The sequence below is a fragment of the Capra hircus genome, chromosome 5 (assembly GCF_001704415.2).
Source record: "Capra hircus breed San Clemente chromosome 5, ASM170441v1, whole genome shotgun sequence".
NCBI classification, from domain to species: domain Eukaryota; kingdom Metazoa; phylum Chordata; class Mammalia; order Artiodactyla; family Bovidae; genus Capra; species Capra hircus.
This window is the reverse complement of record NC_030812.1, coordinates 105,555,473-105,582,977: the sequence shown is the minus strand read 5'-3', so window position 1 is coordinate 105,582,977 and position 27,505 is coordinate 105,555,473. Positions and strand designations below refer to the sequence as shown.

The following is a 27,505-nucleotide window of genomic DNA, read 5'->3' as shown; positions in this document are numbered from 1 at the left end:
ATCATTATCTTTTAAAAAATCTTTTTTAAGCTTTAAAATTTGTATTGTTTTAAAATTTATTTTTTTGCATTTCAAATTTTTTTGTGTTTTGTTTAAAGTTTTTTGCTTTGTTTTTTAATTTTTTATTTATTAGTGTTATTTAATTTTTTAAATTGGAGCAGAGTTGCTTTATAATGATGGGTTAGTCTCTGCTGTACCACAATGTGAATCAGCTGTAAGTACACGTGACCCCTCCCCAAGGAAATCTTTGAGTGTGTCTAGAGATGACATCGTAGCCTCCAGGAGGAGCTGACAAGAAGAGCTAAGACAGTCCAGCCATTGACGTCTTCCTTCATTAGATTTTCAGGTTCTTGGAGGCAGGAACCAACTATGTCCTGAACCCAGGTGCCGGGTGCTGTGCCTGCAGACCTCTGTCCAGTGAGCGTTTGTTGAACGGGCTGAGTGCAGGGGAGAAGCCTGAGTGTGCAGTCGGGAGCCTTGGGGCTCCTGTTGCCTGTCTGACTGCCTTGTTGGATGACCCCAGATTTGCCCATTCTTCACCCCGGAAGCCCGTTGTGCTCCATTGTGAAGCAAGCACCCGCCTGAGTGATTTCTAGGTCGCTGTCCAGGTCTGACCCTGGTTCAGTGTGAGAGGTGCAGAGCCTATGTCCCCTCGTGCCTGGTCCAGGGCTTCCCCAGGTGCCTGTGCAGTGCTTCTTGGCCGCGTGGTTAACCTGGGCGGGACCTCAGCAGCCCCCGATTTTGGGGCACACAAGCTGCAAGGCCCTGAGTGTCCCCCTCTCTGGCCCTTCCCTTTCCTAGGAGCCGGGGGCTGGAACTAGGGAGCAGGACAGTCCTCAGCCTGAAGCCTGAGTGGGCAGGAGACACCCCGAGGGCAGTGTGGGAGGAGTCAGCCTCCTCCTTGGCCTTGAGCACGAAGTCATCCAGGCTCCTGGAGGCCTCAAGGGAGCCGCAGACAAGACACTGGGAGGTCAGCCCCCCGGCAAGGGGGCCTGCCAGGCAGAGGCCGTGCTGGGGGAGGGTGGGAGGTGGGGGTGTGGGAGGCCAGGCTCCCATGCTCATGTCCCCACACCCCCGGGTGCTCTGTGCCGGGTGCTCCGCGGACTCACTCTGGAAGGCCTGGCCTACCCGGCGGTGGTCCTGGGACCGAGGGGAAGAGCAGCACCTTCCAGCTGGCGAGAGGCCCGAAGCTGGGGAGCCTCTACCTGGCTGCAACCCCGTGGCGTTCCTGGCGTCTGGTTTCCAGGCCTCAGTTTCTCCTCCAGCCTCCATTGCCCTGCCACGTAGCCAGTGTGGGGCCAGAGTTGCACCACCGCTGGGAGGGTCACTTTATAAATAGAAAGATACTTAACACCGACGCGGAGCCTGGAGTCAGACAGGGAGGTGGCTCCGGACAGCAGTGTTTTAAAAATGAGCATTGATTTCTGGGACTCTGCATACTGCATCTTAACCAGACCCTGCTGGCTGCCAGGGCTCCGCTCGCCCCAAGCCTTCTCCTCCCGGGCTCAGACCGCCTGCTGCCCAGCCCAGGCCGGCCCAGGCCTTCCAGGGGTTTGGGTCTGTCTCCCCGAGCCCTCTGATGTTCTCTGTGGCTGTGCCATCTATGCCCTGGGTCATTAGTTCATTCATTCATTCGCTGATTTCCCCGTTAGAGGCCAGACCTGTGCGAGGTTCTGGGACTCCAGGGTGCACGGGAATACCCCCTCCTCCACTGTCTCCTTGTCTGGGCGTCGAGACTTGCAGAGCAGCGTACAGGATGAGTCTTGGTCCTGGCTCCATTGCAGAGCGGCGTACAGGATGAGTCTTGGTCCTGGCTCCAAGTGCAGAAGAGAAGGTCCTGTTGGGCCTGGGCTGGGGGAGGAAGGCAGTGTGGCCAGGGAGGGGGTGCGTGTAAGCATGGCCAGTGGATGGCACCATCTGCGTAACGTTCCCCTCCATCCCCTGCTAGCCTCCCTGGGGTCAGAGGATGCTCCGTCAATGTCTGCTGATTCGCTGAGTATTCTATCCCTTGGCCTGGTCACAATGGAAAAGTTAGCTAAAAGGAGGCTGAGCCGTTGACTAAATAACTTTGCCATCCCTGGGGCTTCCTTCCTGATCATCAGGTGACCTGGAGCCCTTTCTGGGGCCTGGTCACAGGGGAGAGGGTGTCAGGTCAGTGCGAGGGAAATCCCAAGGAAAAGATACCCCAGGTGCCATCTTTACACTGTACCCTGTCCTGGCCCCCTTCCCCAATCTGGCCGTGAATCGTGCATGTTTTTGGCCCTACTGGGTCCTGCTCAGTCTGCCCCCAGGCAACCCCCTCAGTGTACCTCTTCTTTAGACCCTCCTTAAAACTGGGGCCACTGACATGTTTCAGCAGATAAGTGAGATGAGCAGGTCTGAGTGTCAGGAGGGTGCCTGCTGTCTCCTGGGGAGGCCCTGGGAAGGAGGGCAGATGCGACTAGGGGGCAGGTGTGGGGTGGAGGGGCCGAGGAGGTGCGCCCCACTCCTGCCAGCACTGGGCGGCCTGGCGTCACCGTATGCAGGTGCTGTACCAGCCCCATAGGTGATCAGTGACGGTTTGCTGTTTTAATTTGTAATATTTCCATGACTTGTCATGTCCCCAGATTTCTTACTGCCAAGAAACAAAGGAGGGAAATTCCTTGCGGCAGAAGGTACTCACAGAGAGCCCTGGTTACCACCTGGTGATGTGGTTGGTGGGAAGGATGGGGTGACTGGCACCCAGAGTGTGGGGTCCTGTGAGCTCTGCCCCGGGGTGAGTCTGGCCCTCTGATTGACCTGATGGAGAGCGGGCTCCTCGTGGGCTCCTCGTGGGCACCCGACCTCTGCGAGCAAGACAGAGAGGGTGGCGTCTTCACTTCGTGGACAGATTGGGGGCAGTGTCAGCCTTTCCCCATGGCAGCCTCCATCCATCCTTCTGTTTCTGCTTGTTCCCCTCCTGCTGTATTCAAGACTTGTGGTCTTTTCCCCCCAGTTGCAGGTCAGTCTCCCACCATGACCGGTGACCCACAGGGAACAAGAGGGTTCTCACCCCGCCTGCTAAGCCTGAGAGTGAGGCTCTTGGTGACAATCAGTGATCTTTTTCCCTTCCCCAAGGCTTTCACCGCAGTTTTCACAAAGAACTAGGGAGACAGATGGTGTAGAAACACGGACACTTCAAGGGCAGCATGTTGGGGCTGTGGGCGCAGGTGGGGCACAGACTGCCTATAGGTGTTCTCGGCTGCCGTGGCTGGGGATGGGCTAGGCCCGTTAGCTGGGGCTCTATGGACAGGGGTGGGTGAGCTCTCTGGGCAGGTCTGAGTACCTGCTGCCAGGGAACTGATGGGCAGGGGTTCCTTGGGCAAGGGTTTACGGGTCAGGGGTGGACGAGCCCTCTGGGCAAGTCTGAGCACCCCCTGCCAGGGAGCTGGTGGGCAGGGGTAGCCTGTGGCTGTCCCCGCTTTGTTCTCATCACGTCGGGGATCTGGTGGCCCGTCGTCTGCTATGGTTTCTACTGGGAGGTAGAGGAATGAGAGCTATCCAGGAGCTTTTCAAGAAGAGGAATGTGTGATGTGAACAATGCTGGGCCTGGGATGCCCTGAATTCCTCAGGCGACGTTGGCCTTAGACAGGAACTCTCGGGGGCTGGAAATAGGCCGGGGGGCCCCGGGGGCCCCAGGGGGGAGGGCCCACTGTTGGTGGCAACACCGTGGTCACCATCGCTCCTCATCCTGGAACCAGAGATGCCTCAGACAGGAAGGCACCTCCCAAAGTCATCTAGGAAGGAAGGGACCAGGCTGCTGCCATGCCGGGTCATTGCATTACACAGCCGACACGGTGTGGCCCCGCCGGGCTCCAGGTGGGGTGGGGTTCGGCCAGACTGGGCTGGTGCCGAGCACGTGCTCTGCTCACCTGTCCCTGTCCTTAACTGCTCTCTTCTGGATGCTTCCCCCTGTGGTTCAAGACCCTTCCTCTCACCCCACCTTAAGCAAAACAAGACCCTAGCCCACCGTCCTGGGCCCAGGGCCTTTGGACACACGAGGGCTGATGTCTTCTTTCAGTTTGGGGGCAACCAGAGGGAGGTGGTGTCTCCTTCAGCCGCATGAGGTGGACAGCTGAGTGGAATTTGTAACGGATAAAATATTGGCTCAATTCAGAATTGGGTTTCTCTGGTTTAATGGGTTAGGAAGGTAGAGTTCTATGCTGAGGGAACTTCATGCATTTTTTAGACCAACTTTGATTTGTTTCAGCAATCAAGAGGGGAATACATGAATAAAGAGCCCACGTTATTCACGGTCCATTTGAGGTTTTGCTTCACTGTGAAGTGGGCACTGATCTCCCGTCTCGTAGCCCAGCACCCTGCGTCCACTTTCCCAGCCAGAGTTCTGCCCAGCAGATGCTGTTGCTGAATCTGGGGACTCAGACACATTTTCCTGCCCTGTCTCTTCATGGGACATGTAACTCTTTGGCATCTTGTAGCCACATTTCCATCTTGGAGGCTGAATCCAAGTGTATTTCCTGCAGTTGGGTGAACTATCGCATCCAGGTGTGGCCTGCCTGCAGAAAACAATTCATTATGAGCTTGTGTCTGGAAAGCACACATTCTTATGAGCGGCCAGCCCATATTCTGAGACTGTCGTGGACCACACATGTCACTGTGAGAGGCCCAGGGCTGCGTTTCTCAAACTTCATGACTCAGTATGTGCTTGTGTGTGTGTGTGTGTTTGCTCAGGCGTGCTCATTTGATCAGTCATGTCCGACTCTTTGCGACCCCATGGACTGTAATCCATCAGGCTCCTCTGTCCATGGGATTCTCCAGGCAGGGATACTGGAGAGGGTTGCCATGCTCTTCTCTAGGGCATCTTCCAGACCCAGAGATTGAACCCTCATCTCCTGCGTCTCCTGCATTAGCAGTCGGATTCTTTACCACTGAGCCACCAGGGAGGCCGTGTATGTGTGTGCTCCCCCTGAAAAAGTGTTCCATGAAACTGCTGTGTGAGATACATTCTGAGAATTTCTGTTTTGTTTTAATTTTTAAAAAATCCTCTTCCTGACCCACTAAACTGATTTTATGACCCACTAATGAGAAATGACCGACTGTCTGAAAAAATACTAATCTGGGAGTTGCTCCAGATGAGAGCAAATGGAAATGATTAACAAATTAATTCATCTGGGTCACAGTCACACATCTATTATATCCATGATAGCTCAGAGTCTCCATTTCTTGAAATTGAATTTTTCTCCTCTTTATTGTCATTGATGCCTCCAAAGTGAGTGCCTGACAACCAGGAAGCTTGAGTTTCATGCTTTTTTATTTTTTTAACCAGGACTTTAGTCAGTGTTTTAACATCGTGTTTCTAAAATAAACTTGATCTTAACTCATGACAGAGGTCTTTGCTTAAGTTAACAGAAGATTATTTTTTATAATGCAATTAGAAACAGAGCCCTGCTTTAGTGAAAGTTGCTCAGTTGTGTCTAGCTCTCTGTGACCCCATGGACTATACAGTTCATGGAACTCTCCAGACCAGAATACTGGAGTGGGTAGCCGTTCCCTTATCCAGGGGATCTTCCCACCCCAACGATAGAACCCAGGTCAGCTACGTTGCAGGCGGATTCTTTACCAGCTGAGCCACCAGTGGAGCCCAGGAATACTGGAGTGGGTAGCTGAGCCTTGCTTTATGAATTTGCTCATTTACTCACTCTGTTTTCAAGGTGGAGTAAATTAGCAAATGAATAAATGAGCAGATCCATGAGTTGGAGCTGCGGATTCAGCAGTGTCACCTTCCTGCCATCAAGGAGCTCACCTCAAAAAGAGAGGGGAGAGACCTGCCCACGAAATGCAGGGTGGAGCAGAGGCCTCCCAGAGGCTGAGTCAGAACCACCGACTTCAGTGGGTCAGGAGGGCAGGAGCAGCGGGGTTTTGAGTTGGGTGTTGCAGGATGCATAGGAGTTCGAGAAAAAGGCCTGCCTGGTTGTGATGAAGGTGCTGGTTTTCTTCTCTTCAGAGAAATCTGAGATACAGTAAGTCCTCTACATACGAATGAGTTCCATTCCCAGAGTGTGTTTAAAAGTCCAATCTGTTCGTAAGTTCAACAAAGTGAGCCTAGGTACCCAACTAACACAATCAGCTATATAGCACTGTGCTATAATAGGTTTATAATATTTTTGCACAAATAATACCTAAAATGCAAACACCAAAAATAAAGAAAACGTCTTTAACCTTACAGTACAGTGCCTTGAAAAGTACAAGACAGCACAACAGCTGGCACCCAGGGGCTGGCATCGAGTGACCAGGCGAGAAGAGTTACTGCCTGGAGGAGGCGGGGTCGGAGGTGGCGGAGCTGAAGGATGGTCAACGACAGGAGATGGAGGGCAAGCTGCTGTTTCGCTCACCTCTTGACACTGATGGAACGCACGTTTGCGTCTTTGAACGTTTACAACTTGAAAGTTCGTATGTAGGGGACTTACGGTAGAACTAACCAAGTTTTCAAGTTGGAGCCACTTATTTCAAGTTGGTCGACTTATTTTAGAAAGGTGATTGTGAGGAAGAAGGTGAAAGGTGCTCAGGAGCTGCAGCTGGGAGAGAAACCAGGCAGAGGTGTGGGTAACTGTTTCGTGTTGGTTTTGGAGGGAGGAGGTAGGATGAGGAGCCTTGCCAGGGAGAATGAGGAGAGGAAGAGGGGTGAGCTGCAGGTCCTGGGGGCTGGCTTGAATCTGCAGGGTAAAGAGGTAAAGTCACAGAGTCTGAGGACTCTCTCGGTTTCTCGTTTAAGTGACCACGTTGGTGGTGATGCTGTTAACAGTAGAAAATACCACGGGAGGAACAGCTAGGTGTTGGAGAGAGGAGAGAACGAATTTAGATTTTTGACCCGTCGGTTACGTTTATGTCGGACGTCTGGTTGGAGATGTTCTGGTGCTCATTGGCTTCAAGTGGTCCAGCAGGGAGGAGTCTAGGGTAAGACGGAGCAGACTGCTCGCCTGCTTTGGCCACGGCTCCTGGTTTGCATGGTCCAGGACCAGTTACCTACCCTAAGCTCTCTCATCTGTCAAATTTTTACAGGGTTGTATGAGGATTGGAGAAAATACATGTAAAACATCCTGGCACAGGGCAAGTTCTCTAAAGTTTTGGAGCATTACTGTTCATTATCTGGGCTGAGAGGAACTGTCCAGGGCTCAAATCTCAGTTTTGTCACAAAATTACAGGTGTCCTCGGGCAAGTTACATCACTGCTCTGGGCCTTGGTTTGCTCATTTGAATATGGAAGGCCTTGAATTTGACCATCTCTAACATGCAGGCTGGGGCAAAACTCCTTTGTTTTAAATTTTAAAATTATTTAATTATTTGTTTGTACGGCTGTTTGTTGAGGCATGGGGCATCTAGCTCCCCAACCAGGGATGGAACTCGGGCCCCGTCTCTGGGAGCACAGAGCCTTAGCCACTGGACTACCTGGGAAGTGCTGAAAATTCTGTGGTCTTCTGAACACTGAGAGAAGTAATTCACCAATATATTGGACGTTGGAACTGGGGCTTTAAATCCCCGTTGTCTGTAACGATGGAGCAAATCTAACAAGATGAGACGGTAAGCAGGTGTTCACACTCGCCCCTGTAACCCAAATCCTGAACTTAGACGTAGCAGTGGCAGGACAGGAATTGTGAGCGAGGAGCTCTGGCTTAAAGTGCTGGAGGGGAGATGGGGCTGGCCTGGCACTGATCAAGACTCTGTCTGTAATGGTTACAGCATGGAGGTGTCACCAGGTTGCAGTGGTGGGGAGGGAGCATCCCCAGGCAACCAGTCTGTTGTCACTTGCAAAGTTCAGATTCCACTGAGCGTCCTGCTCATTCATCAAATGCTTGTCACTGAACGTTTCTGTCCACCTACTGTGTGCCAGGTGCCCGGATGTAGCAGTTTAGGGCACTGCATTTTAGGGAGGGCAGGAAGGAGAGCTGGGAGGGGGTGTCAGGGATCTGCTAAGATGGGGGTGTGAGGCTCGGAGAGAGAAGCTCGGGCCATGTGACACTGTCTCCCTATGTGTGACAGCCTGGTACCAGGGACAGAAATTGGGCCCCCACTTTACCGCTCCAGAGGGAAGAACTCTTTCTTTTAGCCACAGTAGTGATGATGGAAATGGCAACCCACTCCAGTGTTCTTGCCTGGAAAATGCCATGGACAGAGGAGCCTGGCAGGCTACAGTCCACGGGGTCACAAAGAGTCAGACTGAAGCGACTTAGCAGCTAAACAGCAACAGTGGCGATGACACTTAAAAAGAGAAATATTACCTACTCTTCATCAAATGCAGCACATGCCAGGCCCTGATCAAGGCACCGCGCGTAGACCCTGGGCTCCAGCACTGATTGTGTTTATGATTCACGTGGGGAAGCTGAGGCATGGAGCAGCAGGTGACGTGGGAAGGGGCAGAGCTTGGCTGGTTCCAGGGCCGAGTCTTTTGGGTAGAAGGTAGAGGTGGGCAGGTGGGGCTCAGGTTAGGGGACAGCTGCCTGACGACTGTGTTCAAGCAGAGGGTGAAGGCTGTTTGTGTGTGTGTGTTGGGGGGTGTCTCCTCAGGGGATTTCTTTGGAGGGGAAGAGAGTGACATAAGCAAGTAACTCTTCCTGGGCTCTCTGGATCTTCTGAAAATCCTCTGGAAAGGTGGACTCTATCCCCTTTTTGCATACAGGAAGACTGCTTTTAGCTCTAGGGGCTGCGTATCTTGCTCAGAGTTGCAGAGTCACAGAGACAGGAGTCAGGCAGTCTGGGTCTTCTGAGCGCCCCTCTTCCCCTGTGCCCTTCCTGCTATCCCCCCCGCCTCCCGCCTCCCAGCAGGCCTGCTGTCTGTGCTTCCTTCCACCTGCTCTTCCCTGCTCCTTTCTGGACCGGACAGGCTCCGGAGCTCCAGACGGGGGCCGGCATCCCGCCTGCTGGAGAGGTGTCACCACAGCCAGTGTGCATGTGTGTGTGCGTGTGTGCACATGTGCCTGTGTGTGTGTGTGTTGTGGAGGCCCTGAGGGTGGTGTGAAGGCTTCGGGGCTGTGTGTGATGTGGGGTGAGCAGGCTGGAGTTCCCAGCACTGTGGGGCTGGTGGAGAAGGCGGTGAGACCGTGAAGGGCAGGTGTCTGCCCTATTCCTCACTCCCCGCCCCCCGACTCTAGCCCCCTCCCCCTAGGTCTCCCATCCTTTCTGAGAGGTGGGCCAGGGCAGCAGTTTAGAGAAATTAATTACTCAGTTAATTCACTCAGATCAGACAGGCTTTCAGCTGGAGGGGGGCGGGTGTGCCCTACTGATGGAAGGAGGAAGCTGCTTGTTGACCACTTCTGGTTCCTGATGGGGGCGGGGGGTTGGGAGTACCCAGGTGCTCAGGCTCCCCGGACCGGTGGCCTTGGTCTTGCCTTGTGGGTGAGCTCTCCTCTATTCCCTTTTTTCTCTCCCTCAACTTTTCTTCCCTCTCCTTCCCCCCACCCCCTTTTTTTTTTTGTTGGCATGAGATGCCGCCAGGAGAGCCAGCTGGGCCAAATTTCCAGACTCTGTTCATTCATTCGACAAGCACTCGTGCGGGGGTCCCTGGCTCAGGACTGGACGTGGAGGAAGCCAAGGGGTGCGGCGAGAATCTGTGTGCTCTGGTCTCCTGAGGCTGACAGTCCACTGGCCGAGGCACGACCTGCCCATGCGGCTGGCCGGGCTGAGTCAGCGAGGCCACGTGACGGGGGACCGTGAGGAGGGGGATGGGCCACCAGCCTGAGGAACCCCCAGGCTCCTAGAACTGGGGCAGGCTGGTGAGAGCCGAGCCAGGCGCGCAGCACTCCCCCCACCCCCTGCCCCCCGCCCCCCTTGAAGCGGGGATCGCAGTGGATTCAGGGTCAGGGCTCATGGAGGACAGATTGAAAGCCGTCTCTGGGGGGGTGCAGGGAGCCCTGGGCCTCTGTGCTGTGTGGCTGGGTCGCCAAGGGCCTGTCCGAGGGCTGATGATACGGCGCGAGGGGGAGGGGCGGCCGGCAGTGACTTCATTCCGTCATTCTGCACCCCCCATCCCCCTTCTTCAGGCGCCTCTGTGAGGATGGGCTCAGCTGACAGAGTGGTTTTGGCAGCTCTGTCCTGCCGGAGGGGGAGAGTTTGGCCCGCGTGCCTCCCCCAGCTGGGGTGACTTCAGATGACGGACTGAAATGTCTCAGCCACTTCGGTGATCACGCGCAGATGTCTCTTCAGGGGACGCACCGAACCGGGCCGTGGGGGGCCTCGTTACCCCCCAGAGCCTCCAGTTTTGGAAGATTTCCTAGAGCTGGGGGGGACCCCAGTTGTTGCCTGGGTAGTGAGTCCAGTTAACCACCTTCTCAAGGGGAGGGGCTGGTCACAGAGGAGCTTGTCATAGTAACTGCCTCCAGAAATTTCGATTTTGGTACCAGACATCCGAGGACTCTGACGTGGGGGCCTGGACAGCTCGCTGAGGGGACGTGGGGCTGGATGGGTGGTATGAGGCCCTTTGCCTTCCACGTGATGCTGTCTCTGACCTGACTTTGGGGAGAGTCACTTGTATGAAGTCCCTTTCAACAAGGAATGTTTTAATCTTCTGTCAATGCAAGCTGCTGCCATTGCTTTTATAGTTATAATAGAAATATTCAGAAAGAGTCTGGAAGGACGGAGGCCAGGGGAAGGGGCTGCCAGGAGAGGGGAGGAGGAGTGGACCCAATGGTCTCTGAAGACCCAGAGCTTCTGGCAGTCTTCCTCCAACAAGGAAATTCAAGGAATTTCCCGCTCCTCCCCCAGTATAGGTCTGTTTCTTTAAGGTGTGGGTGGCCAGATCCATCTCGAGGTGGACGGGAGCAAGGAGCTAGGTCACAGAGCTTCCTAATTACAGCACCTTCTGGGTCTCCTTCCCTCCTCTCTGGCTCTGATGTTGCTTCAACGGAGCAATTAGAGCCAGACGATGTGGCCAGAGCCCCAGACGTGTGACCTGTCCTGCCTCGGGCTTGCCGATGTCCTGCGGCGGAGGCTGGGGGTGGGAAGAGCTCGCCCTGGGGTTTCTGTTCTGTACGCTGCTTCTCAAGGAAGGCAGCTCCTGGTTGCTGGATGTCCTATGGAGGAGGGTGGGTTGGAGCAGGGCCTCCACGTTGCACAACTTCAGGAGACCCTTTTCCCAGAGAACACAGGTGTAAACATCCCCGTGGAGTGAGTTGGGTGGTGACCTCCCTCCTTGGAAGGGCCGCAGCTTGGGGCGCCCTAGTGTTGTCACTGAACTCTCTTGATTCCTTGGTTCCGTGTTTTTTATTATTATTTTTTTTAAATTTTCTTTGCTGTACTGTGTCTTTGCTGCTTCACAGGCTTTTTTCTAGATGTGGTGAGCGGGGGCTGGTCTTCTTTGCGGTGCTCGGGCTTCTCACTGTGACGGCGTCCCTTGCTGCGAAGCGCAGGCTCTAGGGCGCATGGTGGGCGGGGGCTGGTCTTCTTTGCGGTGCTCGGGCTTCTCACTGTGACGGCTTCCCTTGCTGCGAAGCGCAGGCTCTAGGGCGCGTGGGTTTCAGTAGGTGCTGCTCCCGGACTCTAGAGCACAGGCTCAGTAGTTGTCGGGCACAGGCTTGGTTGCCTCTTGGCATGTGGGATCTTCTGGGATCAGGGCTCGAACCCGTGTCTCCTGCATTGGCAGGCAGATTCTTTACCACTGAGCCACCAGTTGAAGCCCAGTCCTGTGGTCTTTATCGTCAGGCTTGGTGCCCCATGGGGCTGGCAGAAATGTACTTAGTAGCGTTGATACTGATACCAGCTGTCAAGACTGGGTTGTGTCTCTCGTGCTTCCATCCCATGTGGTTGAGAACACATTTAGAAGCAACCATTTGGTCAACAAGGGTTTGTTGAGTGTGGTTGTGAGCCAACACTGAGCGGCCGCTGGGGAGACCATTGTGGAGAAGGGGCTGGGGTCTCGGGGGTGAATGGTCCCCAAGTCTTCAGTCTACAGTGTGGCCTGTCTTGCGTCGCTGGGCCCCAGAGAGCGGGTGCAGTGGGAGCTCCAGTGTGTTGGCATTTCTGGGGGCAGGCAGGGTGGGGCTAGCACTCATTCTGATGTGGAGACTCAGGGGTCACATTCAGCAGTGGAATCTGGGCGTGCCCGGGCAGCCCTGGACTCACTTTCTCACGGCTGGTGCTTTTGAGGGTGTGGACGGGAGTTTCCAGTCCCTCCTGGAGGGAGTGTGGTCACAGAAGATGCCCAGCCCTCTCGGAGCTCCCCAGGTCAGCGCTCCTCCATGAGTTAGCAGCCCCTGCCTCCTCCCCAGGCCACCAGCCTGCCTGGGCAGTGTGCTGCAGCTGGGCCGTGGAGCTTAAAATAGCCAGTGAGCTGGCCGCTGTGCGTGTGGGGCACCCGCTGAGGCGGGATGGGGCAGCTGCCTGGATTTGGGGTATCAGTGGCTCTAACCCGTGGGTGGACAGTGCTCTTTGGGGGCGTCTCCTGATCGATCGCAAGGCTGGGGGTTCAGGCGTGGCAGGTACAGACGGGGAAGCAGGGAGTTTGTCTTTCCTGAGACCTTTTAGGGAAGGCCTCGGACTGGACCGCAGGGCCTCCCACTGCAGGGTCAGAGGGTGTCAGAGCCGGCATCCTCTTTGGCCCTGACCCTTGGTACTGCTCAGAGTTAGCCACGTGGGGCTCCCATGCAGCCTGAATGAGAAAAGGAGATGCAGGGGTGGGGTGCCAGGTCAAGGGCACCTTGAGTCCCAGCCAGGTGGACCCTGACCACTGGGCCCCTTGCTCCCTACCCACCTCCTCTTGGGTTTGGCAGACACCTCCCCTGGCCTGGCCTTACCTTTACCCACCAAATGTGTGCTGGATACCTGCCATGTGTAAGGGACTTCCCTTGTGGCTCAGTGGTACAAGAATCTGCCTGCAAATGCAGGAGACACAGGAGATGCAGGTTTGGAAGATCCCCTGGAAGAGGAAATGGCAGCCTACTCCGGTATTCTTGCCTGGAGAATCCCATAGACAGAGGAGCCCTGTGGGCTGCAGTCCACGGGGTCGCAAGAGTTAGATGACTGAGCATGCGTGCACTTGGGTCTGTCATGTGTGAAGCTGCTCTTGGCCGTAGAAAAACAGCAAATCGTGAAACACAGCAAACCCCTGCCCTCGTGAAGCTTAGTTCTGGTGGGGAAGAGAGATCGTAAACCATCAGTCAATAAAGCAAACTGCGCTGAATGATGGGTTTGAGTGCTGTGGAAAGAGCAGGGCCCGGTGATGCTGGGCACGCTGGGGAGGTACGGAGCTCAGCAGGCAGCCCTTGGGGAGGTGGCAGCTGTGAAGGAGGTGGGAGCTGGTCAAGGAGACACCTGGACGAGGAGTGTCCAGAGGAGAGAACAGCCAGTGTAAAGGCTCTCCCGTGAGAAGCAGCAGGAAGGACCAAGTGGAGGGAGGAGGGAGGTGGACGTGTGTCGACTGAGAAAACACTGTGAGATCTTTGTCTTTTACTCTGGGAGAGATGGGCGCCTTTAGAGGGTTTGGAGCAGAGCGGGAACCTGGCCTGACTTATCTTAGCAGTAATAGTGAAAGTTGCTCAGTTGCTTCCGACTCGGGACCCCATGGACTGCGGGACCCCATGGACTGTAGCCCGCGAGGCTCCTCTGTCCATGGGATTCTCCAGGCAAGAATACTGGGGTGGGTAGCCATTCCCTTCTCCAGGGATCTTCCCAACCCAGGGATCGAACCTGGGTCTCCTGCACTGCAGGCGGATTCTTTACCATCTGAGCCCCTAGGGAATCCACAAGCCTGTCTTACCTGAGAGGGTCACCATAGTCCAGGAGTCAATGTCCGTGGTCTTTCTGGGTCGTTAGGCCACCTGTGGGGGATCCCAGGACCCTCCCCATGACGTGTCCACTCCTGTCCCCACCCTGACATGTGACTTCTCTTGGGAGGATGAGCAGGGTGCTAGCTTCTTCTCCTTGGCTTGGAGTTTCCCCTGGGTGGAGGGAGCTGGGCTGTTGCAGGGCTTGGCCAAAGCCTTGCTGTCCCAGTGGTCAAGAGCCTGGTAGTAAATAAGCAGGAACATTGCCAGTTATTTGTCACACCACGAGTAGCTTGAAACTGGCCACGGGGAATATTTACACTACGGAAGGTGGTGAGCACCACAGATCTGGGCTTTGCCCCAGAGAGCCGGCTGTTAGACGTGGACAGCCCACCCTGGTCATCATCCTTACTCTGCTACGGCCGGGGTCTTGGGGTCGGGGCCTCGGCCTCTGTCATTGGCACCTGCCCCTGGTTCCTGCTCTGTGAGGTCAGAGCATGGGGACACGTTGACTGGGGTTGACACAGAGCGGTGCTGGGGGTGTCGGCGTGTTCCCCGGGATTTCCAGAATGTGTCCCATGTCGACCGGGGTGGGGGAAGGGGGTTGGCTCTTGTTCTGGCTGGGTGGTCCTAGAGCCTGAGGGCCCCCCCCGCACCCGACTTCTTTCCTCCCCCTGTGCCTGAGGGATGGCTCCATGTCTGCCTCCATACATAGGAGCAGGGTCCAGCCCTGGGCCCGGGCAAACGTCTTGGCGTAAGGAGAGATCTCTGTTAGGAGTGAGGAGCCCTCTGCTCGGGGCGGCGGGCTGGCATTTCCTCCGGCAGCAGGTGGGGGAGGGGACAAGCAGGTGTGCCCTGGCGCCTGGCCTGACGGGGACATGGAAGTGCCCCTCGGGGCCGGAGCTTGGGGGTGAGTGACACGCAGTCACCCAGACGCTTCAGGCCTTGCGGAGCCCAGCCACATTCTCTGAGCTCCAGCCTGGACATCTGAGCTCCCCAGGGTTCAGGAGGTGACCAAAGCTGGCCGGTGACCCCAGAGAGGGCCTCCGGGGAGAGGACACATGGTGGTGAGCTAGCAAGATGAGCACCCACGGGAGAGGCTGAGGGCGGAGGTGGGGGGTGTCCGATGCACAGGTTGAGGTGAGTAGACGTCGGGAAGTGGGGGAGGCGGGCTGGGGGGCTGCGTGCATTGTGCGAGGGGTGAACGAGTCTGGGTCTGCATCGCGTGCGGCTAGGTTACGACCAGAGTGGCCATCTGCCAGAGCAACCTAGACATTGCCGAAAGGACTCTCCTGAAGGTTTAGTAGCCCGAACAGCAGATGAGAGTGTGTGGTCTGTGACCGTCTTCACCTCAAGCACTCTGAGGTGAGAGACATGCCTCCAGGTCTGGGGTGGACCAGATGCTTCTCTGAGGCCCCCTGGGCGGGCGGCACCCTGAACGGCGGCCGCCTGGACTCAGGGAAGCCTGAGTGGGCACAGGGGAGGGAGCCTTACCGTACAGAGTGGCCGGTGGTCCAGAGACCACGTGGCTTCAGGCCCTGAGACCTGTGAGTCTTCAGACAGCCCAGTTCTTCCCGACAGGAATGCCCTAGTGGGGCTTCCCCACCACTGTCCACCCCCACCCTGTGCCTCTTGTTCCCTTTGGCCGGGAGTGGGGGATGTGTGTGTGTGTGTGTGTGTGCGTGCAGGCTCCCGTCCCTCGTGGCTTCAGAGCAGGCGGGGGCCCGGCCTCTGTCGCTTCTCCGTCTTCTCGAGAGCATCTCTGTGCCGTCTGCTCTTCCTGCACTGGTTCTGTGTTCAGTGCAGGGGGAGAGGGGCGGCAGCTCCTGAATTGGGGGAGGGTCCCAGCTGTGTGAGCCCCCCCTGCCCAGGCCGGCCTCTGGGTCAGAGAGCGCACCGTCCCGGCCGGCCAGTCAATGCCCTCCACGGAGCGGTTTAGGAATATTTGGATTTGCTGGGTCAGGAAATTCCACTGGTGCATGGCGGTAGTCTTGGGGCTTCACCACACTGCCCCGTGCCTGCAGCTGGTCTTATCTCACCTCTGAGAGCCGCCTGCCCTCCGTGATAAGTGCTCATTACTGGTGCTTCTGGCTCTGGGCGTCCGGGAGGGGCTGGTGTGGTAAGTGCCCGCGTGCACAGCAGGCCCTCCTTGGGGAGACCTGACTGGGATGCTTGGTTGGACTTGGGGCACTTGTTTGGGACTTGCCTGGAGAAAAGGGCCTGAGAGCCCAGGCTGGGCAGCTCCCTGGTGGGCCCCCAGCCTGCGCCCCCACCCTGTAAGCCTGCTCAGAGAGGAGGCATGGCAGCGCTCACCATGCCCCTCCCCCACCTGCCCTAAGGCAGGGCCCATCCTTCTGTCATCTTGCTCCAGGCCCCCAGGAGGTCCGCCCTCTCCCTGCGTGTGTTCAGGGGTGATTTCATGGCTCCTGAGTGCTGGGCCCTGGCTCTGGGGTACAAAGACGATGGACGAGCCTCGCACTTGAGGGCTCCAGGTCTGGGGCCAGATGGCACTGAGCAAGCAGCTCGGTGCAGGGGAGGGGATGGACCTGGGTGCCTTGGTGCTCTGAGCATGGGCCCCAGCCCCGCTGTGGACATGGGCAGGCGGGTTGGGAGGTGGTGGCGGGGAGGAGGGAGGTGCCAAGAGTGGGGGCGGGGAAGACCGGGGAGGTTTGTCCTGGGGGAGTTTAGCTAAGTGGATTCAGGGGATGGAGGGGGAGTGGGCAGGGGTGGGTGCACTGGCATCCGGAGTTGTTTCTGCTCCATGCCGCTGCTCTTTGCAGTTCACGTCCGTGAAGCCTCATTTCTGCTGGCACGTCCTGATAGTCTTCTCCCTCTGGCTTCTCCAGCCTTTGCCCACCAAGGTGCTTTTCCTCCTGCCCTGCCCTGTCCTGAATGAGAAGCAGGTTGGGTCCCATGTCACTGGGTGGGGAGGTTTCAGCGCTGTTAAGAGCCTTAGAGAAGCAACCAGTGCAGGCTTCCTGCCCTGCAGTTGAGGAACCAGAGGTCACGCAGGTAACCGGCGTCCTGAAGCTGTGCTCCTCAGGTGGGGACCCAGGAAGCCCTTCCCGGTGATGGTGGTCACCCATCCCCACGCACGCCTGCTTTGAGCGCCTCCTTGTTCATCATCACGCGGTGGTCCCGCTGCTGGTCAGGCATTGTCCTGGATACAGCCCCTGCTGCCCTGGGGCTTATGGTCGGGTCGGAGACCCGGACAGCAGAGTGTCCCCCAGGTAAACATGTGCTTCCAAGCCGACAAAAGTGCTGCAAGGGAGGGAAGGGGGACTCTGAGGATTCAGGCTTTAATTCAGACGGCAGGGGCGGGGAGGAGGCAGAGAAGTGGAAGGGACTGTTGTGAAGAACTCACCAGAGCTCAGGGACGTGTCCTCAGGTAGTGGGTTGAGGAAGAGCATTCCAGGCGGAGGGAGCAGCCACGGCAAAGTCTCTGAGGAGGGTGGGCTCCGAGGGTTCGCTGGCGGGAGCACAGTGGGCTGGAGCGAGGGGCAGGGCCAGGCCTGCCAGACCTCTGAGGTCGCTTTAGGATTGTGGATTGTGGTAGAAAAGTAGAATAGCGCGCACACACACACACACACACACACACACACACACACACGACCGCAATATCAGCAAAACAGAAGACACTAAGGGCCATAAGAGAGCAGGGTGAATGAGAAGATGGGGTGACCGCTCCCTGGAGAAGGGGTGGGAAGGAGAATCCTCCCCGAGCTGTGAGGGAGCTGGCCCAGGGTGGTGCCCGTGGAGCCAGTGAGAAGAACGTGGCTCATCAGATGGACTTTTGTTTGACTGGAGGTGGGGCGCTCCAGCGTAAGCGCTGGGATGGGTGTTTAGGCCATTTATTGAGAAGTGCTGCCAGAGGCGCCGGGCAGGGGCAGGGTCGATGTCAGTCCCATGGGGCTTGAGAGATTGGAGCTGCCCTCGTGACAGCCACTTGGGGGATGCCAAGCACAGGGTCTAGGTACACATGCTCGGGGCTCAGAAGACAGGCGAGGCCCAGGTAAACCCTTAGGAGGACCCACCAGCACCTGCCCTTAGAATCTGAGCCAAAGAACACTTTATATTGATTATGTATTGTCTCGTATCTTTCTCTGTTCAGTTACCTCTTGATCAGTTGGGGACTGGGACCGTAGCTACTGTAAGAATTATGCTCGTTGGTCCAGATGACAGGGCCTCATTGGCCTTTAGTTCCTTTCTTCCCCAACCCTTTACCATCACCATGGTCCTTCGTGAATCCTAGCCAAGTCTGGTGACTCTTGACCTGGAGCTATTTAATTTCTACAGCAAATAGGAGGCCTCTTCCCCCTCCCTCTCTGCCTCTGCCCCACCCTGGACCCTCCTCACCTCCCCCTGATGGGTGAACCTTCCTGTGAACATCCTGGGGTGTGGCCCCTGCCAGGGGCCTCTCCATCCTTCCCTCGACCTCTGTCTTTCTTTTGAACATTCATGGAGGTGACTTTGGTTTATAACACGTAAGTTTCACCTGTACCGCATGGTATTTTGACTTCTGTGTGCTCTGCGGCTGCTCAGCACCAAGAGTGTGGTTCCCACGCTTCACCACGCCGCTGACCCCCTCCCACACCCCCATAGCCTTGTTCTGTTCTCTGTGTCTGTGGCTTGTTTTGTACTGTCTATTTGTTTGATATCCCACATATGAGTGAGATCACATGGTATTTGTCTTTCTCCCTTTGACTTGTCTCACTTAACCCGTGAGGTCTGTCTGTGTTGTCATTAATGGCAGGGTCTGTTTCATGGCTGAGTTGTGTTCCATTGTATACACATCTTTTTTTTTTTTATTAAAAAAAAAACTTTAAATTTTAAATTGGGGTATAGCCGATTGACAATGTTGTGATAGTTTCAGGTGAACAGCGAAGGGACTCAGCCATACACACCCATGTGTCCATTCTCCCCCAAACTCCCCTCCCATCCAGGCTGCCACATAGCATTGAATGGAGTTCCCTGTGTTATACAATAAGTCCTTGTTGGTTATCCATTTTAAATTTAGCGTGTGTACATGTCCATCCCCAACTCCCTAACCGTCTCTTCCCCTCATCCTTCGCCCGGCAGCTGGAAATTTGTTCTTCAAGTCTGTGAATCTTTTCCTGTTTTGTAAGTTCATTTGTGTCGTGACTTTTTAGATTCCACGTACCCTACATCTTTTTTATCTGTTCATCTATCCATCCTTCTTTCCTTCTGACGCCATCTATCCATAAACTGTTTGCTTAGCAATATATTGCTGAAGACGATCTCAATTTTGGAGTTTAAAAAAATTGAGGTGAGGGGATTAAGTCCCCCTTCTCCTCCGAGGGCAGCCCTCTGGATAGCAAGTGCTCCCCGCCTCACCTAAATTCCGGTGGGGCCGCCTTATCTGAACCTCAGAGGTCCAGGATGCCTCACGAGCCACATACGTTGTCAGATACAGAGACCTCAGTGTAGGACCAGAGGGAGTCTATGTGGCCCGTCAGCTCTGATGTGTGCAGGTGGGTGAGAGCCCAGAGGCCCAAGAAGTGCAAGGAGAGGCCAAGAACTTGGTGTTCACTCTGAAGCCCTCACCTCCCCAGCTGCTGTGAAGCAGAGATTTCACGTATTCACGTCTCTTCATTCCTCTGGGAATTCTGTACCTGCTTCACTTTTTGTCGTTGTTGTTTAATAATTTAAAAAAAAGGCAGCTCTGCCTTGTTCACATGCTCCGAGATCCTCAAGGGCAGTCTGTACCTTCCAGCTCTCCTGAGCCCGGCGAGTCGATGAGGACCTGGAAGGGGGATGCTGTCTGCCATCACCGTCTCTCTCCGCTGTTCCCTCTGTGCCTGAAGTCCAAGAAACAGAGTCAGCATAGCACCTGACCTCGCCTTTCCACCCTGCTGCCAGGCCCGGTTCCTAGGGCCCTGAGTCTGTGCCATTCCCCGCTGGTTGAGAAGCCCCAAGATGAAGCCCAGACTCCCCATGTGTCATGTGAGGCCTCACAGGTAGCTCACTGTGACGCACCCCCAGGCCCCGTCTCCTCGCTGCCCCCGGAAGGCCGCCTAACCATGCCCTCCCTGGTCCCTGCCTCGCCTGTCCCGGCTGGCCCTTCTCCAGGAGGGCCGTGCTCCAGCTTTGTGCCGAGCTCACTCTGCACGCTGTGGTTCGTGCATGCTCTGTCCCTCTGCTGTGTGTGGGCTTCTCCAGGGATGGTCTGGAGTGGGGTGGAAGCCTGGTCTGTTCACTGCATCTCAAACTCCTTAGGGCCTACAGCCACGTCCTCATGTTTGTCTCTCCCAGTGTCCCTGGACGTCCTGCCCGCTATGAGCCGTCTATTATGGATGCATGGTCTTTTCGTGGTAGACGGAGGACAAAGCCGCTAGCTGAAACTGCCTTCCCGTGGCTCCTCTCCGGCTTTTCCAGAGCTGCTTCTTTTCAGGGACTTGCTTCCTGTCTTGCAGACTGCCTTCTCCCTGCACCCCTTCCTCTTCTAGCCCTCCACAAGATCATGCAGGGCTGATCTAACAGGTTTCTCCAGCTGGTATGATCTCCCCTGCATCAAAGAAGTGACGTGGTGAGAATGAAGTGCACCTGAGAGCCCTCTGGAGCTGGTCCAGGTTGAAGTGGACAAGAGGCGTTAGCCAGTCCAGTCGGGTGGCCGTGGGGTCCATCAGAATTAACTGGACATCTGCCCCCCACGTGTACACAGCACCCACAGGACTGGTGTGCCCAACCAGGGGACGGCAGCTAGGGGCTCCCCTTTGCTGACCGTCGGTCCAGCAGCACTGCCCTGACCAGCCCCCTTCCCTTTGCCCCTCACTCAGCTCCTTCTGCTAATGACCTTTCACTAGGCTCCATGTTATGCTTTTATTATTTTTTTAAATTTATTTATTTGGCTGCACTGGGTCTTAGTTGTGGCATGGAACTCTTATTAATAGTTGCAGCATGTGGGATCTAATTCCCAGGCCAAGGATCGAACCTGGGGCCTCTGCATTGGGAACTCAGACTCTTAGCCACAGGATCACCAGGGAAGTCCCATCCCTGTTATGCTTTCAGATTCTGTCTGTTAGACTGGCAGATTCCTAAGGGCAGAACTGGGTTTAGAGCTCAAGGGAGTAAAGAGCATGGGCTTTGAAAGCATCGTTTCCTTAACTGTAAAATGAGGTGATAACCATCTCGATCCCGCGGGCTTGTCTGAGGATTCCGTGGGTGATTGTGGCTGACGCTTGGTGCCTGGGATACACTGGGGACTTGTATATCGGCGTTGCGGTTTTTCTTCTGATCATGACTAAGTTGCATGCCCTCGTGGAACCTCACTGAAGCTTTGTGGGTCAGCCAACGACTGGGACTTCAGTGCCCTTTTGACGAGCAAGGCCAGGAGGGAGCAGAGCAGAGCTCTGGTTACATTGGACAACCCCTCCTCCTCTCCTACCTGCCTGTGGTCCTGCCCCTGGCCCACCTGCTCCCCCCAGGGCATCAGTTGCTGAGGAAGTAGTTACTGGCAGGAATCCACGTATAATCGGAAATGAGTGTGGAACAGTTCAGGACAGTGTGAGTTGGGGAGAAGAGCAAGTTGAAAGGAAATTAAGAAGGCAGAGAGGGCCAGCCTGGGGGCCCTGACTTACTCCAAGTGCCCATCCCGAGACTAGCGATGACAGCCCCTGGACAGCACTCAGCGTCGTCAGATGGTTCTCACACTGGCCCACTCCTCTAGGGGGTGGTCTCTGTGAACCCCAGGTTAAAGAGGAGGAGATGGCACCTCAGAAAGGTGAACTACCTCACCCTGATCACACACTAAACTCTCAGCTCAGAGTGAAAAACAGGTTTCTCCAGCTGGTATGATCTCTCCTGCATCAAAGAAGTGATGTGGTGCGAATGAAGTGCAGCTGGGAGCCCTCCGGAGCTGGTCCAGGCTGAAGCGGACAAGAGGCGTTAGCCAGTCCAGTCGGGTGGCCGGGGGGCCCATCAGAGTTAGCCAGACATCTGCCCCCACCGTGTGCACAGCACCCATGGGACCGCAGTGCCCAACCAGGGGATGGCAAGTTGCCATGGCTGTGACGCACACTGGGTTCCATTTCTGGGTTGCCATGTGAGTGGGGAAGGGGCTTGGAATAGCAGAACCCTTGCTGGTCCGTTTAAAGAAGCTGAGGTGCCCTCAGAATAAGTGGCTGCACCCCGGAATGCCGCCCTGCCTCCAGTTCTGAGATGCAGACTCAGCAGCCTACGGCCCTGCGGAACATCTGTGATGAGGGTCTGGTCGGAATGAATGTCCCCCTCGGCCATAGCCGCATGGTAGCTCTTGTTCCTGCCCGCCGTCTTGGTGATTGAGGTCTTTCTGCCTTCCTGGCTGGATCTTGTGTACCTGAAGGGCAGGAGCCACACACCTCGTACATTTTCCCCTGGGCGCTCAGCACAGAGCAGGTGTGGAGTAAATGTCTGATGGGATCCGGGGAGGACATGGCACACACACACCGGAGCCAGCTACCCTACGCAGCGCCTCCCGGCGGCCAGGCGCGGTGTTGGGCGTGGGATACAGGGCCGGGGTGCTCTGGGGCTCTCTCACCCTCTGGCTGGTGGCGAAAAGAGAGATGCCCTCCCCCGCCCAACCCCGTCTTCTGGTTCTCTCTATTTGCCAACTGGGCAGTGCAGACCTCCGCGCGAGCCCGGGGCGCAGCTGGTGTTTCGCGGTAGGATGCAGGGCTCCTGGATACTCCCAAGTCCTCGGCCAGAGCATTCTTGGTGCTGCGCCCTGGGCATCCGGTAGCCCCCGCGCACCCCGGTGTCACCCTGGGCGAGGAAGGATTCGGAGGGGCAAGGCAGGACCCTACCTAGGCCGTCTACTCTTCTCAGCCGGATGGGGGTCTTGCCCGGAGCGTGGGGCAGGGGAGGGTGGGTAGGTGCGGGGAGCTCGCGCAGCTGCAGGAGCCTCCGGAGCCGCGGGTCCGCGCGCGCGTGCGCGGAAGGGGGCGGGGCTGGCGGCGCGGGTCGCCGGAGCCTTTCCCACACCTCCCGCCTCCCCTGCGGTCCCCGTCTCCCCGCGTGCCCCAGCCAGACCCACGTGTGCAGACGCACCAGCCTCTGTGTGTGTGCAGCCCGCAGACCGTGTGCCCCCAGCTCGGAAAGGCCCCGTGGACACATGGGGCGGCGGACAGCTCGACTGTGGCCGCGCTTCTGTCCCCTCTAGTCCTCCCCAGCCCTTTCCTCTGGTTTCCTTGGATCGTGGTCCCTCCAGCCGTTGCCCTCCCCTCCCACCCCCTTTTCTCCTCTGGAAGAGGCCAGCGCCTTGCAATGAAGGTTCTGGTTCACCGCGGCTCCGGAGCCCTTGACATTTATCTGGGCTCGAGGCGCACTGGTGTAGGCACCCGGCAGAACGCTAATCCCATTAAAGCCGTGGTGTCATCCGGGAGGGGGGCTGCCCCCCTGCAGGCCTGGCGCTCATTGGCCGAATGCAAACCAGGGGGCGGGGCCGAAGGCCGGGGAGGGGGCTCCGGAGATTTCAGAGTCGGGAGTCGGGAGTCGGGCCGGGATTTCGCAGGGGGAGCCCAGCGGTGGTTGCAGCTGCGGCGGATCCCTCGTCACTAGCCGCCGCGCGCGCGCCCGGCAGCCCAGGGCCCCGGGGCAGCTCCGCAAAGTCGCGGAGCGAGAGGAGGCGGGCTCTCGCAAAGTGGCCGGGCCGGGCTGAGACTGAGAGAGGTGTGCCCTGGAGCCCGAGCCCGGCGCCCCGGTGCCTCGTGTGGAGCGGCGGTGCAGCGCCTGGGAGGCGAGCTGACGTTTGGGATCGAGAAATACAATCGCAGCCTCTTCAGAGGCACTAAGTTACGCCGGCAAGCCGGCGCCCGGGGAGCGCGCGTGCAGCCAAGCCGCGCTGCAGAGCCCTCCCGGGCCGGCCGGTGGGAAGCGGGGCCCTCACCCCTCCACCCCCACCCCCACAACCCCCACCCCGGCTCCAGCGCGGAGTCCGGCCGGCGGCGCGCCCGGGGGCTGAGCCGGGGCGTGCGAGGCTCCTCCGACCCTCTCGCAGCCCAGCGCCCCTCTCGGGCGCCCCTTCCGTGCCACTCCGGGAGCGATGCCCCCCGCCCCCCGCGCCCGCCGGGAGCGACGCGAGCATGGAGAAGTCGAGTAGCGAGGATTCTTCGATCCACCGGAGTCCATCTTTGGACAGCAAGGACTCGGACTTTGCCAAGCCGTCCACCTCGGGCCGCCCGTTCGGCCGCGGCTTCACGGCCGGCGCCTTCTACGGCACCGCGGGCTCCCGCGGCCAGAGCCACGCCGAGGCCGGCGTGAAGACCGACAAGTACAATGCGCCCAAAGGCAGCAAGTACGTGGTGTTTTATCTGGACCTGTCCTTTGTTTTCCTCCTAGAATTTAAGAAGTGCAACATGGCCAGGGGCTGCCTGTGCTGCCTCAAGTACGCGATGTTCCTCTTCAATCTGATATTCTGGGTAAGTCCTTCCGAGTGTCTCACCTGCCGTGGCCTCTCCTCTTTGCTTAAGCACATACCCTCTACCCGCTCCAAGCAGCAGGGCCCTGCTCTCTGCACAGTGGTAAGTGGGTCTTGAAACACAGTTCCCTCCCTCTCTCATACATCTTTCTCTCTCCTTGGTGGCTGAATGGAGACTGCAACTCTTCCAGGAGAGACTTGTTCTACTCCTAGGAGGCTGCTGAAGTTTGCCGCCACCTCCTCCACGCCACCCCCGTCCCCAAGAAACCCGTGCCTCCAACTGGGCCCTGTGCAGATATAGGTGTGGGGGTCGGCGTTTTTAACAGCTGTGACCTTGAGTTGAATTCAGGCAGAAGTGCACATGGTTTTCCGAGTTTCTTCTTGTATTCCTCTTGCGTATTGGAGAACACAGTCTGCTGCGTTCTATGGGCGTGAGGTGGGCTAGCGGTGGAGGTCACACCCCTCCCCCTCCTTCCAGTGAATCCCAGGAAGAGCTGGGGGCCCCCTGTCCCAGCCCAAGGGGGCCTCTGAGTGGCCTGCAGCTCTGCCCAACCCTCACCCCCAGGAGCTGGGGCTTGTGAGGAGAAGGAGGATGTGGGAGGGGTGCTGCCATCGGGTGGCGGCAGCTGCTTTTGAGGGATTGCAGTGGACTGCTAGCGGGCCAACCATGTGCTCTGGCCGTGGAACCCGGAGACTGGAAGGGACAAAGGGCGTGCCCCATCCTTGGTGAGAGATGATGTTCCAGGGGAGGTGTCAGTGGGTGGGGCGGCTCGGAATTATTCTCCGTCTGCTGTTCTCCTCCCTTCCCTGTGTGCATGAGAAATATCTATCCTAGTTTGGCGAATCTGAAAACTTCTTACATTCATATCTGGTTCTTTCTTCAGCTCAACTTCTGCCTTCGCCTTTCTCCTCCAGAGCCCAGATGTTTGTAGTCAGCACAGATGTTTGGCTCTGCCCCAGGGCTGTCCTCCTGCCTCCTGGAGGCTGTCAGCTGCCCACGGTCCAGGAGGAGTCCCCGGGGGAGGGTGGGGCAGGGGAGTCATTCAGCGCAGTGGGCTGGGCACAGTGTGCTTTGGTGGTCAAGAGTTTGTGTGAACTGACCCACTTGAACTGAAAAACTTTTGTGGGTGTGTAGGGTTGGGCAGGGTGAGTTTTCTCATAGGTGGGGTGCGCTCAGGCTAGGGCAGGAAGAAGCCTGGCCTCCGGCCTTGGTTCTGCATTAGCTCTTCGTGTGACCTTGGGCAAATCATTTTATCCCCAAGGACTGGTTTCCTTTGCAGTCCAGTGGGAGTGGGGAGTTGTGATGGTCTCCCTCACAGCCTCACCTCCTTAGTTACGGGACGTCCCGCCTGTTTGCCTTCACTCTGGGGAGGGAGCCCCCGTCTCTTCTATTCCCAGGAACTTGGTCTGAGATGGTCTGAGTAGGATTTCCCCGGACACCTCCATGGCCTGGGGTCCTCTGGCCACGGCTGTAAGGTGTTACCTGCCCCGTGGTGAGGGGAGACTGGGGCAGATCCATGGGAATGTCAGGAATGGTTCTGGGGCCGCCTTTGGGCAGCTGCTGCTGGTCCTCTGGCTCGTCGGCCAGCATCTGTGTCAGTCAAGCACCCGTGTGTATTTCTCTGGTGCCCGCGGATTTGCACAAATGCTGCCCGCTCACTTCCCTCTCTGCCCTTGTTCATGGTCTCGACCTCCCTTTCTGCCTTTCTGCCCGTGCCCCTCTCTTGCTAGAAAGGCCCTCATGGGATGCTCCCTGCCCTGGCCAGTACCTCCCACTCAGCTGCGCTCCTCCCAACCCCCACCCCGCCACCTTCTGGCCGGAGTAGGTATGACTGCCTCTTCATTTCTCCAAGAATTTAGGGACCTTGGCCCTGCACCTAGAAGGCACTATTAATAGTTATGTGTTTGTGGGTGAATGGACGAAGGATCAGTGCACAAAATTCAAACGTGGGATAGGGGTTCCCACATCCCACTTGATGGGGAGGAGAAGTCAGTTCTCAAACTTGTCAGTGGAACAGGCTGTCCTAGTTGCTTGGCTGTAGGGTGACAAGCAACTTTTAATCCCAAGGAGAACGAGCCGGTCGGTGGAACGGCCTTCCCTTTTGGTTACAGTGAGAAAACATACTCCTCCTATTAAGAAAGCACCACCCACCTGTCTTTTACCAGGCAAGAAGTCACTTTCTCCTAGCCTCTGACTTTTCCGGTTACTTAGTATTTTCAGATTTCTCATGACATGCTATGGGCTGGGAAAAATTTGGAGTCTCAGAGACCCAGCTCTTTCATGCTAGTAGTGTATGAGATGATGACATAAGGCCCGGACCTTAGGAGAGATGGAAAATCAGCACAAGAGAATGCTTGTGTGTGTGTGACCGTTGTGGGCACTGCGTTTCTTGGGAGGGGGAAGAGCAGGTGCGGCCAGGATTTGGGCCAGTGGTCCCTGTGCTCCAGTGCGGCAGGGGCTTCCTGTGGGAGGTGCTTGGGGGTCTGAGATGGGGGGAGCCACGGAGGGAAGAGCCAAGTCAGGAGAGAAAGATCCAAGGCGGGTGGGGTTGTTGACGAGGCAGGACCCCTGGAGAGTCCTCCTGGAAAGCGCAGCGGGGAGTGATAGGGTGGGGGCCAGGAGGCGAGCGGTCAGAGCCGAGCCCTCGGGGACCCAGAGCGATTGTCAGGAATTGTGTAGCATCTGTTCTCTAGTCTCCTGGCTCACATCCCCAAAGGAGGCTTTTTTTCCTAAGGAGGCATTAGAGTTGAACCTGAGGCCTGCAGTCCATACATAGACATCTTCCCATAGATCCTGAAGATTACCTGGTCCTTCTCCAGACCCGCCTCTTGTCTCTACACCCCCTGCCTCGGGGGGAGCCCCCCAGGGAGGAGTCCCGCTGCCGGGAGGGGTGCAGCCTTCTTGCACTGCAGCCCCCATCGCAGGCCTGAGTGGGCTCAGTTCCTGGCCACTGGGTGGAGCTTCTGGGGTGCTGGTATTGGCGAGGGCTGGGGTGACATCACCGGGGGCAGGATGGAGGCGGGGCCCTGGGGCTGGCACCGCCTCCTTCTCTTCCCCAGGAAAGGGCAGGTGCCTGCAGGCTGCTGGGTGCCTGCCGGGCGGAGGAGGGGGTGGTGTTCAGGTCTGCCCCTGGCAGCGCAGACTAGAGCCAGCTGGTGCTAGCCAGGTTGGCACCCGGGGCCGCATTTCTGAGGGCCTGATATAGATGGTGGGGTAGAGGTCAGCCTGCCTGAATGAAGCTCATCTCCTCTGGGCCTGCATATACCCTGCCCAGATCCTCGGGGCCAAAGAGAAGGCTGGCTTTGAGGTGGACAGGAAGTGAGCTGGGCAGGCGTTTCCCCGACCTGAGGGGCCCTTCCAC

The 27,505-nt window shown here is 57.0% G+C and overlaps 1 protein-coding gene across 2 annotated transcripts in view; it reads left to right on the top strand.

The window, feature by feature from the left end:
* The window catches only part of TSPAN9 (tetraspanin 9), a 190,454-nt gene that overhangs the window by 86,914 nt on the left and 76,035 nt on the right, over nt 1–27,505 (top strand). The window contains exon 3 of one of the 2 annotated variants that reach the window (XM_018048626.1): nt 24,065–24,144. In XM_018048626.1, the coding sequence (XP_017904115.1) occupies nt 24,082–24,144 (63 nt within the window). In that variant the 5' untranslated portion in view covers nt 24,065–24,081. Of the gene's footprint in view, nt 1–23,217; nt 24,145–27,505 lie in introns of those variants that run through there. The other variant, XM_018048625.1, reaches the window with a different exon arrangement.